This window comes from Nelumbo nucifera, chromosome 5, assembly GCF_055504915.1.
Source record: "Nelumbo nucifera cultivar China Antique chromosome 5, China Antique-T2T, whole genome shotgun sequence".
In the NCBI taxonomy this organism is placed as follows: Eukaryota; Viridiplantae; Streptophyta; class Magnoliopsida; order Proteales; family Nelumbonaceae; genus Nelumbo; species Nelumbo nucifera.
The window spans coordinates 63,327,367-63,340,696 of record NC_142653.1 but is presented as its reverse complement, the minus strand read 5'-3'; the positions used below and the strand labels follow the sequence as shown (position 1 = coordinate 63,340,696).

General features: G+C 37.2%; 1 protein-coding gene across 1 annotated transcript in view; it reads right to left on the bottom strand.

Annotated features, from left to right (window-relative positions):
- The window catches only part of LOC104588629 (uncharacterized), a 31,019-nt gene extending 24,834 nt beyond the window's left edge, over window positions 1-6,185 (bottom strand). Inside the window, exons 1-2 of the mRNA XM_088888907.1 lie at window positions 6,028-6,185; window positions 4,561-4,835 (exon numbers count right to left, since the gene is read on the bottom strand). Of these exons, the coding sequence (XP_088745033.1) occupies window positions 4,594-4,835; window positions 6,028-6,103 (318 nt within the window). The 5' untranslated portion in view covers window positions 6,104-6,185 and the 3' untranslated portion in view covers window positions 4,561-4,593. The remainder of the gene's footprint in view (window positions 1-4,560; window positions 4,836-6,027) is intronic.
- Between the last annotated feature and the right edge of the window lie 7,145 nt (window positions 6,186-13,330).

Below are 13,330 nucleotides of genomic sequence, written 5' to 3'. Positions count from 1 at the left end.
CCTGGAGTCCCAATCATATGATCAGAGGCTCTAGAATTGATAAACCAGTGGGAAGGTTTAGATGCCAGACAAGCCATACCTGAGTGTGCAAGGGTAGCCGTTCTGTTGATATGTAGCCTGAATAAACCGCTCATACTCATCTGTCTCATCATGTGGGACACTCATCATCTCCTTTCCAGAGGCATCCATAGATGTAGGGGGTATCCGATCAGTTTGTTGGATTTCTTATCACAAACCACCACCAGTAGTCACTGCATGATTTGCCCATGGGTCCACCACCATCATGGGCATACATGGGTCCACCACCACCATCACGACCAGGCTGAACCTCTCAGGCTCCTCCTCTACCTCCACGGCCTCCCCCTCTTGTGACTACAAACATAGACATATCTGATATAATGGAATTCTCCATAGGTCCAACTGAGATCCTCCGGAGACGGGAAAACACCTCTTCAAGAGAGGGAAGAGCAGACCCTCCCAGTATTTGTGCTCTCACCGGTTCATATTCAGACTTTAACCCTACTAAGAATCTAGTGACATCCAACTGCTCTCTCTATTGTTGCTGAATCTTGACGTCAGATGTAAGGGGGTGATACACATTCAACTCATTCCGAAGATTTCTCATACTAGCATAATATTCCTCAAGACTTTGATTACCCTGTTACAGATTAAAATAATCATGATACAGTTGGTAAACCCTAGTTGTCTTGTCTTGTCTAGAATAAAGCTTCTTTTCATGATCCCAAACCTCCTTGGCTGTATCTAAGAACATAAAGTTCAAACTGATCTTGGGTTCCATACTATTCAATAACCACGTCATAATCTATGCATCATCTTGCTCCCGCTCATTGTACCCCTAAGAGTCATATGAGGGTTTATCTTCCTTCACATGCTTCACTTTCTTCTTATCTTCCAGAAAAACTTCAACAGATTTAGCCCAAGGCACATAATTCTCAACCATTTAGTCTGATAGGTGTCATCTACACATTCAAATAATCAGAGGGAACCATTACAGTAGACTTTTCTTCACTGCCGTCTCCCATGGCTGCCAAAAAAAACTATCACTAGTATGTCACTCCACTTCACTAAAAGTCACAACACTACACCCCAACAGCTTATTATTGTTAGAGTACTTACTGTCACAAGTTCCAGCAACAACATTCACTTTTGTTCACCACTTTCAGCAACAACAGCACTGCTGTCTTCCACTTTCAGCACCATAAACCACCAAAATACACCTCACGTAATAGTATAAGGTTCTGCAACACATCGAAATCTATTCCTCCCTATAACACTCATGCAACCTACCTATTTGAACCCTCTTACAAATCAGACTTGTGCTGTCATTCAACTAAACCACTGAAACCAGCCCTCTTCAAATCGAATAGAATGTTTTCTACCAACCACACAAAACAGCCACAACACCACCCATTGGAGGCATGGAAACCTCCATAACAAGGAAACGATCACTCCTTTTTAGCCTCTCTATGAATCTCCTATCGGTTAGTGAGAGACCTGTAAAAACCTAGGAGGATAGGCGCTGAAAAGGAGAAAACTGGGTTGGTCTGAACTAGATTATATTGGCTCTGATACCATGATAAAGTTCAGACCAGTGATATTCTTAGGTTTGATATAATGAATAGAAATAAATACTAGAGAAATATTAAAGAGAAGAGAAGAGAAGAGGAGAAGAAGAGAAAACAAAGTCTGGTTCGAACTTGAGAGATCTCTCTCTAGTCGGCCAGTTCTATTTATAGCTTTCTAAAACATTGCACAAAGTCTATTGCGCCCTCACTTAAGTGTGGGAAACATCACTTAACTTATGATCTACTTATAACTACATCTGCATATAAAACAATGTAAATTGACTATACTACCCCTCAACAGCTGACTCTAACAGAGAGGAAATAGATTGGTAGGTTATTCAAAGTTGATCTTACTAGGGTGATCCTACCTCCCAACGAAATATAGTCCCTCTTCCAAGCAGCCTATCTTTTTTCACATCTTTCTACAATTGGGTTCTAGAATCTACTTCCCTTAGGCTGTGTTTGGTTTGAAGGAAAAAGTAAGGAAAGGTAGGGAAACCTTTACAAACCTTTTATGAGTTTCCCTATCTTTCCCTTCCTTTCCCTACATTTTCCTTCAAACCAAACAGAGCCTTAGGGTTGGCTCCTAAAAGAAGACCTAAATATGTCAATGGCAAGGGGTGAAAGGACACTCTAAGCAGCCCGCTACCAAGTTTGTCATTGTCCCCCATGTTAATCCATGCTAAGCAACTCTTTTCTAAGTTGAATTTCAGGTTTGAGAATTCTTTTAATCTCCTCACCCTCCTAATATCACCCTCTCACAAAATATTATGATATCATCTACAAATTGGAGGCGAGTAATTGGAACATTGTTTCTGCCCACTCTCCAGCCCCTAACCTCATTTTCCCTATCAGCCTTAGAGAGGAGTCTAGAGTCTACTAAACACATCCACTAACGTAAAAAGGAAGGGTGAGAGAGGATCTGCTTGCCTTAATCCTCTACAAGCTAGGAAGAAGTCTTTAACCACTCCATTAACAAGGATAGAAAAGTGACAAAAACGAATAAAACCAAACACCCAATTGCACTATCTCTCCCCAATCCATGCTGTTGCATCACCTCTAATAAGAATTTCCAATCCACCAAGGCATGAGTCATATGCCTTTTTTAGGTCCAATTTGCAAACAAAACCTTCCTTCCTAGATCTCTTCATTTCCTCTACACATTCATTGGATATTAGGATTTGGTTAATTATTTATCTCCCTTGCACAAAATCTCCTTGAAACTAACTTATGTGGGATGGAAATACCACTTTAATCCTCAAAGACAAGACCTTAGCAATTATTTTGTAGATAATGGTCACCAAACTAATGGGTCAGAAATCCTTGGGTTGGCTAGCATTAGGCATTTTAGGAATTAAGGCCAGGAAAGTTGCATTAACTCCAGGGATAACAATGTGTCTTCGAGAATTCTCTGAAGACTTCAAATAATTCGTCTTTCACCACTTCCCAACAATCCCGATAGAAAGCCATTGTAAAGCATCCGGACCCGGTGCTTTAGATCTGCCATAGAAAATACTGTCCTTTTTACTTCTCCTTCCTCAAAATCCATTTCTAGACACCTTGCTTCCCCCTCTTCTAGTAAAGGCCACTCTATCCCTTCTATATTCAATCTTTCTTCCATAGGTCTTCTATAAAAGGATTTGAAATGGTCCACAAAGATCGTGGTTATCTCATCTTGATTAGAGATTACTTCCCCATTTACTTCCAACCTAGCCACAAAAGTCTTGTTCCTTCTACCATTGGCTACCACATGAAAGAATTTTGTATTCCCATCTCCTTCCTTGATCCATTTATGTCTTGATTTTTGTCTCCAACAGATTTTCTCCCTATTGAGGACTTCCTCTAATTCCTTTTTCAACTTCTCTCTCAGTTTCCTTTCTTCCACAATAAGGTTTCTCTTCCTTTCCCTTTCATCCAACTCTTCAATCTTAGAAATTAGAGTCAATTTCCTTTCTTCTATTCTTCCAAAATGTTCTCTATTTCACTCCTTTATTTTAAATCTCAATCTTTGCAATTTTTTGTGGAATTTTATTCCCTCCCATCTTACCCCCCTTAAATCCTCCTTCCACCATTCCTCCACTTTGCAAACAAAATCTGGATATGCCAGCCACATATTTTCAAATCTAAAGGGTGTAGGACCATGCAAAAAAAAGATTTTGAAGCTAATCTAATGGGGTGGTGATCCGAAGTGACTCTAGGCAATGCTCTAGATATCAAACCTTCCCAATGACTTCCCATCCTCTATTGAAGACAAACCTATCCAATTTTGAAAACAACAGGTTTTCTTGAAAGTTGGACCAAGTGAACCTAGCTTGCAAGAGAGGAATTTCCTTCAATTCACACAAGTCTATGAATTCATTAAATCTTTTCATATTGGTGGTAATTGATTAACAAGGATTAGAAGTTTCATTGGAGAATCTTATCACATTAAAATCCCCTCCCAAAAACTATGCACCCTCCTACAGACCCCCAAATTGCATACAGTTCTTCCACATTTCATTCCTCCCTCTATAATTATTTGGTCCATATACATTAGTTAACACCCAAGTGAATCAATCTCCACATTCTTAAACTTTATTGATATTGAATATCTGCCAATTAGCTCCTCCTTTGATTCCAATACTTTATCCTTCCGTCCTCCTTTGAAGTGTACCTAGGATAAGATAAGGAAAACCCAATAAAACTAGACACACTTGAGAGTTGAGCTATGATATCTTCATATCCAATACCACATCCAGCAGTTTTCCGTATTTGGCTAACATAGATTGTGAGCCTAGGTCCACCTAAGGTACACCTTTTAAAACTCTAGGTGAAACATACCAAAAACGTAAAATTTTCTTATAATTTGGTAGACTAGATAGTGCATCAAAAATGACAAGTTATAAAGTTACATCAAGAATACCACAATTCAAATGTAAAAGATATAAATCAGTGGAAGCATGGGTTTTCATATTATCAGACTTTAGAAATGTACCTCAGCTAAATTACACCCAAAATAGAACAGGTCTCAATCCCGAAGACCAAGCTCAAGCTCTAGCTCATCATCTTCTTCGAACAGCCTTAAAAGGCGAGCATGCTGCTCTTCTCTTTTCTTCTTTTGCCAATGCTTGAATAGAAATACAGAAAATGCCACAAGAGCAATCACGCCAAGGCATATTATAAATACCCTAAGCCCAGTACCCTGATTGGAAGCAGCACGGGTCTCAGTTTTTATCCCATTATCAGAGTTTGATGGGTCTTTGGCCAAGCCTGAGAAGAATGAGAAAATGTCTAACCAACTGAAGGACTGAAAATTAAAGAAAAATTCCAGAAACATACTGAAGGTGTTCAAATATGAAATTTAACTCTCAAAACACGTATTTCAGAGGAACTACATCAATTCATTTGTTGGTAAATCCATGATTTTAAGGAGCAAGTAGGCATATGTATTACATGATCGGATTCTAAAAGTGCATTCAAAGATTTTCAAACAAAATAGAATGCCAATTAATTATAGGAACAGACAATTTTTTTGTATTTCAGATAAATTAAGCTTAATGAACATTCCAACAATGAGGAATAGAATAAGGATAATGTAATGCAATCATTTTAATGGATCATGCAAATAGAATGCCAATAATATTCATTTTACAATAATTAATGATAATAAAAACAATGATCATGAAAAGGAAAAGGATGCATTTAAATGATAGAAACACTTCTGAGCATTCCATAAGATCTTTTGCACTGACCACCCATCTCATAGCTGTAAACATCTTAGCTTAGTAATTAAATGAGAACGAAATTCAAAATTAGTGAGTTCCCAAGGTGTGACTCTATCAGTAGATACAAATCGTAATAACTTATAAAAGGATTATAAGCAAAATCCCCAAATACTAATGCATTATCAAAACCTAAGTCGCACCAAAGTTCATTGATTAAATGAATTCCACTTTTACCACAATTTTCTCAATATCAGCAGTTTAGGACAAAAATCAGATACGAACACTCAAAGAGAAGCATAAAATGGCAGATATTAGCAAACCCACAAACCAAAATTATCGAATTGTATAGCCTTCAACAAAATTAAAACCAGAAATCAAGAAATCAAAGACTGATCACCATAAATTACCAGCTACGAAATACTTAAAAACCCCCAATAAACAGAAACCGAGATCCAATTACTAGAAATTTCACTAAATGCTGAGCATGATTCGGAAGAACAATAACCTGAACGCGGGAACAGAATTGAACAAGAGCATGTGAAATTTATGAATTATAGATGATGTCGAGATCCGTATGCTACTCTGAAGCACTAATGAGAAAATATATTCGATTCAAGCGTGGACCTTGTTTTCTGATCGTTCAAAGAAATAATTAAACAAGAAAACGTGTGAATCAGAAAACAAGGGTTTCTTCTATTCTTACTTTCTTTTCCACAACGTTGACCAGGGAAACGAACCTGAAATCAATTGCAGACAAATCGAGGAGAAGAAGACAAGGAACCGCAGCGATCTCCGGTTTGTGATTTCCGTCATCTCTCTCAAAAAATTATCACTCTATTGCTGTTTCTTTTTTTTTTTATATTTTAACTTTTATTTCTAATGTTCCCTGATATATATAAATTGAGCGATGTTTCCAAAATCACTTGCCTCTCAGCCGTTTGATCCTCTTGAACTGGGGCTTTGTTTGTTGGGTGGTCATGGTCCCAACACAGTGGTCTGAAGCGGGAAAAAAATAAAAAATAAAAAATAAAATAAAAAACAAGAAATAATTTGGCCATGGGTAAATATTGGACAGTACTTATATCACCTTAAACCAGGCGTTTAAAATGACATTAGCACTGGAACTTGATTTCTTTTGCAACAAAAACCCACTTTGGACTCTAGCATTGAACTCGGACTCAAATCGTCTTCACAGCCGTAGCTGCGCATTGATGGAGATATTCACAATGCACGGTTGCAAATGGCTGTGAGTATTGTTGAGCATTAATCCGTTCTCTCTGGCATTTGCCCCTTCTGATATAACTGTCAAAGTATGCATTTTTTATGACAATTTTTTATGATGGCAATGATGTAATAACTAATATGTTTCTAAAAGTTGTTATAATTTTATATATTTTTATATGTATAAAACTTATTCTGTATTTGTCATGCTTAGTTTTGTTTAATATGATGAATATATTGATCTTAGAAATGTTTTCAAATATTTTTTATATTTTTTTCGTATTTTTTAATTTTATTATTATTTAATTATGATATTAAAGATTGACACATTTGATCCAAAAGGTTGAATTGTTGACTTATCATTAAATGGGAAACACAACTCCATTTTTTGATTGGTTTTTAGTTTGTATTTTATTTCCATCATTAATAAAAATAATTATTCTTTGTCACACTTATTTTTTTCAATATGGTTAATTAATATAATATATTAAAAATATGTCCAAATGTTTTTATATAATTTATATATTTATATATTTTTATGTGTTTTATCTTTTTTAACTTTTATTATTTAATTATGACTTTAAAGGTTGACACATTTGACTTGAAAGGCTAAATTGTTATTCTACCATCAAACAATAAAAAAATTTCACTTTCAAGTTAGTTTTAAATTTTGTATTTTATTTCTATCATCAATAAAAGTTGAAAACAATTTTTGTTTATTGTGTTGAATTTTAAATATGATTAATATAAACTATTATAGATGCACCAAAATGTTTTCTATAGAGTTTTCTATACTTTTCATTTTTTTGTATTTATATATTTTTTATTTTTATTATTTAATTATGAGATCAAGGGTTCACATATACCACCAAAAAGGTTGAATAGTTGACCTGCCACCAAGAAAACAATTTCATTTATGGGTTGGTTTTAAATTTTAAAATTTATTTACAATATCAATAAAAACAACTATTATTTAACATACTTATTTTTCTTTAATATGATTAATATAAAATATTAGATAAAGTACCAAAGTTTTTTTTCACAAAATTACTATCTTATTACATAATATTTTTGTTTTTTTATCTTTTTATTTTTTATTTAATTATGATATCAAGGTTTGACACATTTAACCAAAAAGATTGAATTGTTGACCCTCCACCACAAAAATAACTTTTTTCTATTGGTTTTAAATTTATATTTCATTCCAACATTAATAGGAATAATTGTTATTTATCATACTTATTTTATTTATATAATTTTTAATTTTATTTTAAAAGTTTTTATTTAATTATGACATCATGAATTGACCCCATTGACCTAAATAGTTAAATTTATTACTCGCCACCATGATGGAAGAATAGTTCCCTTTTTCGCTCAAATTGAAAAAGCATGTATTTTATATCACTAAAAGTATGGGATATAGATCTAATTGATAAAATTTATTGGAGAAAATAGTAACTTAAATATGGAATTCAATGAGAGAATGAGAGTTAATACCTAAATATAAGACTTAATGAGAAGGAATTAAATAAGGAGAAATGTAGTGGTTCAAATTACATTTTGTGCCTTCATAATTAGAGAGGGACCAAATTCAAAAATAGGGGTGTTGTAGTCAAAAATAGGATTCAATGAATGAGAATGGGAGTTAATACTTTAAATATAAGACTTAATGAGAGGGATTTGAATGAGGAGAGAAGTGGTTGTTCAAGTTACATTTTTGTCCTTGCAATTATAGATGGACTAAATTAAAAAGTTATGATATTTTAGTCAAACAAAGCTCATTTCATAGTTCAGAGGCCCTCGCGTCCCATTTCATAGTTCAGAGGCCCACCTACAGGATGACATATATTACACAAAGCTCACTGAAGAAGGAGAAACTCAGGTAGCAAAAGTAGAAACTGTGCGATTGTTAGACCCGGTGAATGAGCCTCCAACGGCTTTGGAGAGAAAGAAGCGATCTAGGTGTTTGTGGATGACAGACGAAAATGGAGGGAGCTATTATACCATCATAGAAGAGTATGAAGAAGCTGATGCCCCAACCACGAAGAAAGCTGTTTTGGAGGTATGATTTGTCTTACCGTATCTCAATTTATTTTCAAAAATCAGTTAATCATTGTAATCGGTTTGCTTTTACAATAAAAAGAAAATGAGCATATATATATATATGCATTTTAAATCTTGTCTCGGTCAGAACTACTACATTAAAGGCTCAACTATGAAATCACCATGCAAAGACATCGCGATGCTCTGATCGCAAGTAGAACTTGAACATAAACAATAAAACACAATAGCACTAAAGGTACATGAATTAATATCCATAAACATCCATTAGTGATAAGAGAAATACTAAGACAATACTAATAACATGACCATTCTAAAGAAACAATGGAATACTATGATGGAATCCACGCGCCCCCTAAGCACATGCAAAACTCAAATGGTGCCATAGAAGAACCCTTGGAAGAAGTTAACATGGCCACCAAAGGAATGGAAAGGAAGTTGTTGTATGCGTCGGCCAAGTTAGACCCTAAAGAGAAGAGAAAATTGTTGGATCTCTTAAAAGGTACTAAATATCCATCATAATCGCAAAACTAGAGGACTTGCCAAACGTGACTAAAGTGTTTCTTCTCCTATAATAGGATTCTAGGATGTTTTCACTTGGTCATACGACTAGATGCCCGGACTAAACTTAACACTAGTCAAGCATTCGCTCTGCATCAATCCCAAATTCAGACTCATGAAACAACCACAACATGTCTTCAAACCAGAAATAGCCTTGAAGATCAAAGAGGAAGTTGAATGACTTCTTAAAGTAGGCTTCATAAAGCCAATCACTCACCCACAATCAACAAGAAAAATGGCCAGTTAAGGTTAGTATCCAGATCCCAACACACTGGCTCATAACCATTATTGAGGGTCTAGTGCACTAACTTCCTTTCACTCTTACCCTAGGTGTTGTGTAGACTTCAGAGACTTGAACAAAGCTGCCCGAAGGATGAATTCCTACTACCTAATATGGAAATCCTCATTGATGCTACGTTCGGGAACCAACTATTCTTCTTCCTAGATGTGTATAGTGGCTATAATCAGATCTACATGGACCTCGTAGATGCACGTTATATGGTGTTCCGGACGCCAATAGGGAACTTTTACTAAAAGATGATGCCCTTCAGTTTGAAGAATTGGGGTCACATACCAAAGATCAATGACAAGTGTCTTCCATGATATGTGTATGTACATGTTTATCACCACAACTACAATAGCGCAGAAGGTGCTAAATCGATGCCACAAAGATACCTGTGACGAGTTCATGACTCGACACACATCTACGATGAGCTCAAAGCCTGTATAAACTTGTAATGAAGACAAGGCCATCGCGAGTTTGCGATGAGATCGAAGTCATCGAGAACCTGCGATGAGTTCACGACCATTGCAGGTCAGAGGTGAACAAAGAAACACATGACTTACTGATGCCACTCATGACAGAACGCCCAGTAAGATTAGAAAAGACACATAAGATTAGTATTGATGTCATCCGTGCCACGCTAGTTTAAGAGACTCGCAAAAGGAAATACCATATGTGTATTATGAGAATCCTCGGATGAAAGAAAACCTTGTCCTGTAGCGATCTCATAAGACATGTGGCAAAACCCTAGAGGTGTCCCTTGACAATTGACACCGAATCAAAGATTCCCTTTCCTAGTGGGAATAAAACACTTTTGGGTCCTTCCTTTCAGGACCTCGAGATCGCTCCCTATAAAAGGAGGCCTAATTCATAACGAGAACATCATTCTGTCAGTCAGAGCCTTTAGCCTACCCTTTGCCTTTAGCCTTCCTTCGTCTTTTAAGGAGACCCCCATATGTAGCCTTACCACCACACTCACATTAGAATCTTTGGTTCTTCCTTGATCACGAAGGATGGCCGCCCATAGAATCAACCTCTCCCCTAATCCAGAAGAACAGCCTAATGAACATGACAACGTTAACATAGAGGATGGAGACCTAATCGTCCAAGAATCAGTCGAGCAAGTTGACATCAAAATCCTCTCCAACAAGGTGTACGATTTTGAGACTCGTTTCAACCGCATAAAGCAGATGTAGGCCGAGATGAGAAGCACCTTGCAGTTACTTCTTTAAAAGTCGTCTACAACTGAGCATTCCCCATTCACCTTTGCCATCTATGAGCTCCGGGAAGCTCATGGCGGTTCAAAGAGTTGGAGTTGCTACCCATTTTTTAGAGGAAATGGGCCCTCATTTTTATATTCGAAAAATGATTTACCTGGCTTGATAGTGATTCCGCTCTCCGCCAAGGAAAGGCATTGAACCGAAAGTCTTTGGGTTCCAAAGATTGGGAGAGGGAAGGTGTTAGGCACCCCTCTCTCCAAGTTGCTATAGCAGCCCACTATGAGAGTATGAAACACGAACTAACAAGATTGCTCAAAGCTCTTGAAATCTGGCGAAAATGTTCCCAACTTTGCCGGGAAGCTCATGGCGGTTCAAAGAGTTGGAGTTGCTACCCATTTTTTAGAGGAAATGGGCCCTCATTTTTATATTCGAAAAATGATTTACCTGGCTTGATAGTGATTCCGCTCTCCGCCAAGGAAAGGCATTGAACCGAAAGTCTTTGGGTTCCAAAGATTGGGAGAGGGAAGGTGTTAGGCACCCCTCTCTCCAAGTTGCTATAGCAGCCCACTATGAGAGTAATTCAGGCTCAAACTCCGATGAAACACGAACTAACAAGATTGCTCAAAGCTCTTGAAATCTGGCGAAAATGTTCCCAACTTTGCCCAGAATTGATTTGAGGTGATGTTATAGGGTCTTAGGTACTGGTTTCCCTAAGACCCTCACCTCTCTACCTCTTTTTCTCAATCTGGAGGAAGCTGCGAATACAAGTTTCCCAGAATTTAAGGATTTTAAGAAATTTGAAACAAAACTAAAGCAGAGAGATGGGGGAGGTGAGAGGCTTACCTCTCGTGTATGACCTTGAAACGAAATTTCCAGCAGTTGAAAGGACCTCAAATGAAACTTGAACAAGGCAGGAGCTAGGTTGGGCGTTTCTGGTGTTGAGTTTGAAAAACAGAGGGTGAGGCTTGGGTTTGGCTTTAAGGATTCCGGGATTTCCAGCAAGCTAGGTGTGTTATAGGAGTTGGAAAATTCTCCCCCTCTCCTTAAGCTCGAGATGGGCCTCTATTTATAGAGAAAATGGAGGGAGAGGGGTCTGAAACTCGCCCAGCTACAGTGTTTGTGATTCGGTAGAGCTTTTTCACTGAAATAGGCAAAGATTTTGAGAGAGAAGGGCTTGTAGTTGACCCTTCTTTCTTTGTGCAACAGATATTCTCGATTTTGGGTGGTTTCTTATGGGTTTCATGTGTCCAATGAGGGATTGGGGCGTGCCAGACGTTGCAGCCCCATATTTGGGGCTGATAGTGGCAAAAAACGTAAATTTGATGGGTTTTTAAAAATGGTTTTGTTCTTTCTTGGTTTTAAGTGGGTGCCTATTTGGTATTTTGTTTTTTTAAGCCTATTTGGCTCAAAATCATTGGTTCGGGTGTTTTAATGGGATTATGTAAGGAGGTGACGTCAGTCCCCCCCACTTAAGATGCTAGGTTAGACAACTGATGTGGCGATTCAATCTAGTGCATTGAAATGGTATCTCTTTAATTTAATGGTCAAATGGATGAATCTGGTCATGGAATTTGGTGTGCTGGGATTTTTTGGGTCTCTAAATTTAGTGGTGAGGTCTGATTGGACAAATGGGGTCAAGTTGATTGAAATCCATTGCTGTCAAGTTCAGATTAATAAGATTTGCTGAAATAAAATCTTTGTTTGATGAAGGGTCAAATAGGGAAATTTTGGGATGAAATTTGATGGGTAGACGCTTTTGAATATCCCATATTTGATGAAAGTGATGAATCTTTGATCAGAGGTGTAGATTGACCGATTTCTTTTAGACCATGGTCTTAGCTCATGGTTTTCCAATAAAAAAAGGGCCTAAAATGGAATCTTGCTTTTTCAATGGTCCAATGAAGGTGTTTGGTTGTAAAAATTGTTGTTCTAGGGTTTTGGGGGTCATTGAACATGGTGGGTGGGTCTGATTGGTCAAATAAGGCTTGGATAATGGAGATTCGTGACAGGTGAGCTTTTGATCAATAAGATTTGTCAAAACAAAATCAAGGTTTGATGTTAGGTTAGATAAGGGAATTTTTGGATGAAATTTGGTGGGTAGGTATGGATTGAGTTTATGGGGATGTTGGAAGGGTTTGATTGTGTTAGGCATGTGCAGATCATGGGTTTTAATGTCATAGTGTTATATACGTCGAAATGGGATATCTAATGTGTGATTGGCTAAATCTAGGAATTTAAGGTTGAAATTCTGCGTGATTGGTTGTTTGAGGATTTTGTTTCATGTGATGGAGTTTGATCAGGGATCAAGTATGGTAATGTGGCGTGATCAAGACCATCAAGAGGGTATCATGTAGACTTAACGGTGAATTTATGGGCACTTGGGCTAAACTTTGGTTTCTTAGGGTTTTGGTATGTTTTAAAGTGATTGGTGTGGTCTGATTGGACTTTCGAAATGTGGGAGATGGGCCAAAGAAGGGACCGAGCAAAATCGGGTGCTAACAATTGCCCCTCTTTGTTGGAGGTAGTGAGCTGCTAAACAACAAAGAGAAAAGAAGCACCTAGAGGTTTTTATAAGGGATAAGAGGTTAGAGGAGGAAATTTTGCTGTTGGAATTTCGGTCAAGGTCGAAGTTGATATAGTGTAATACCCTTGCCTGAAAGGCGTAGTACCATCCCAATCCTTAGCGGGCAAATG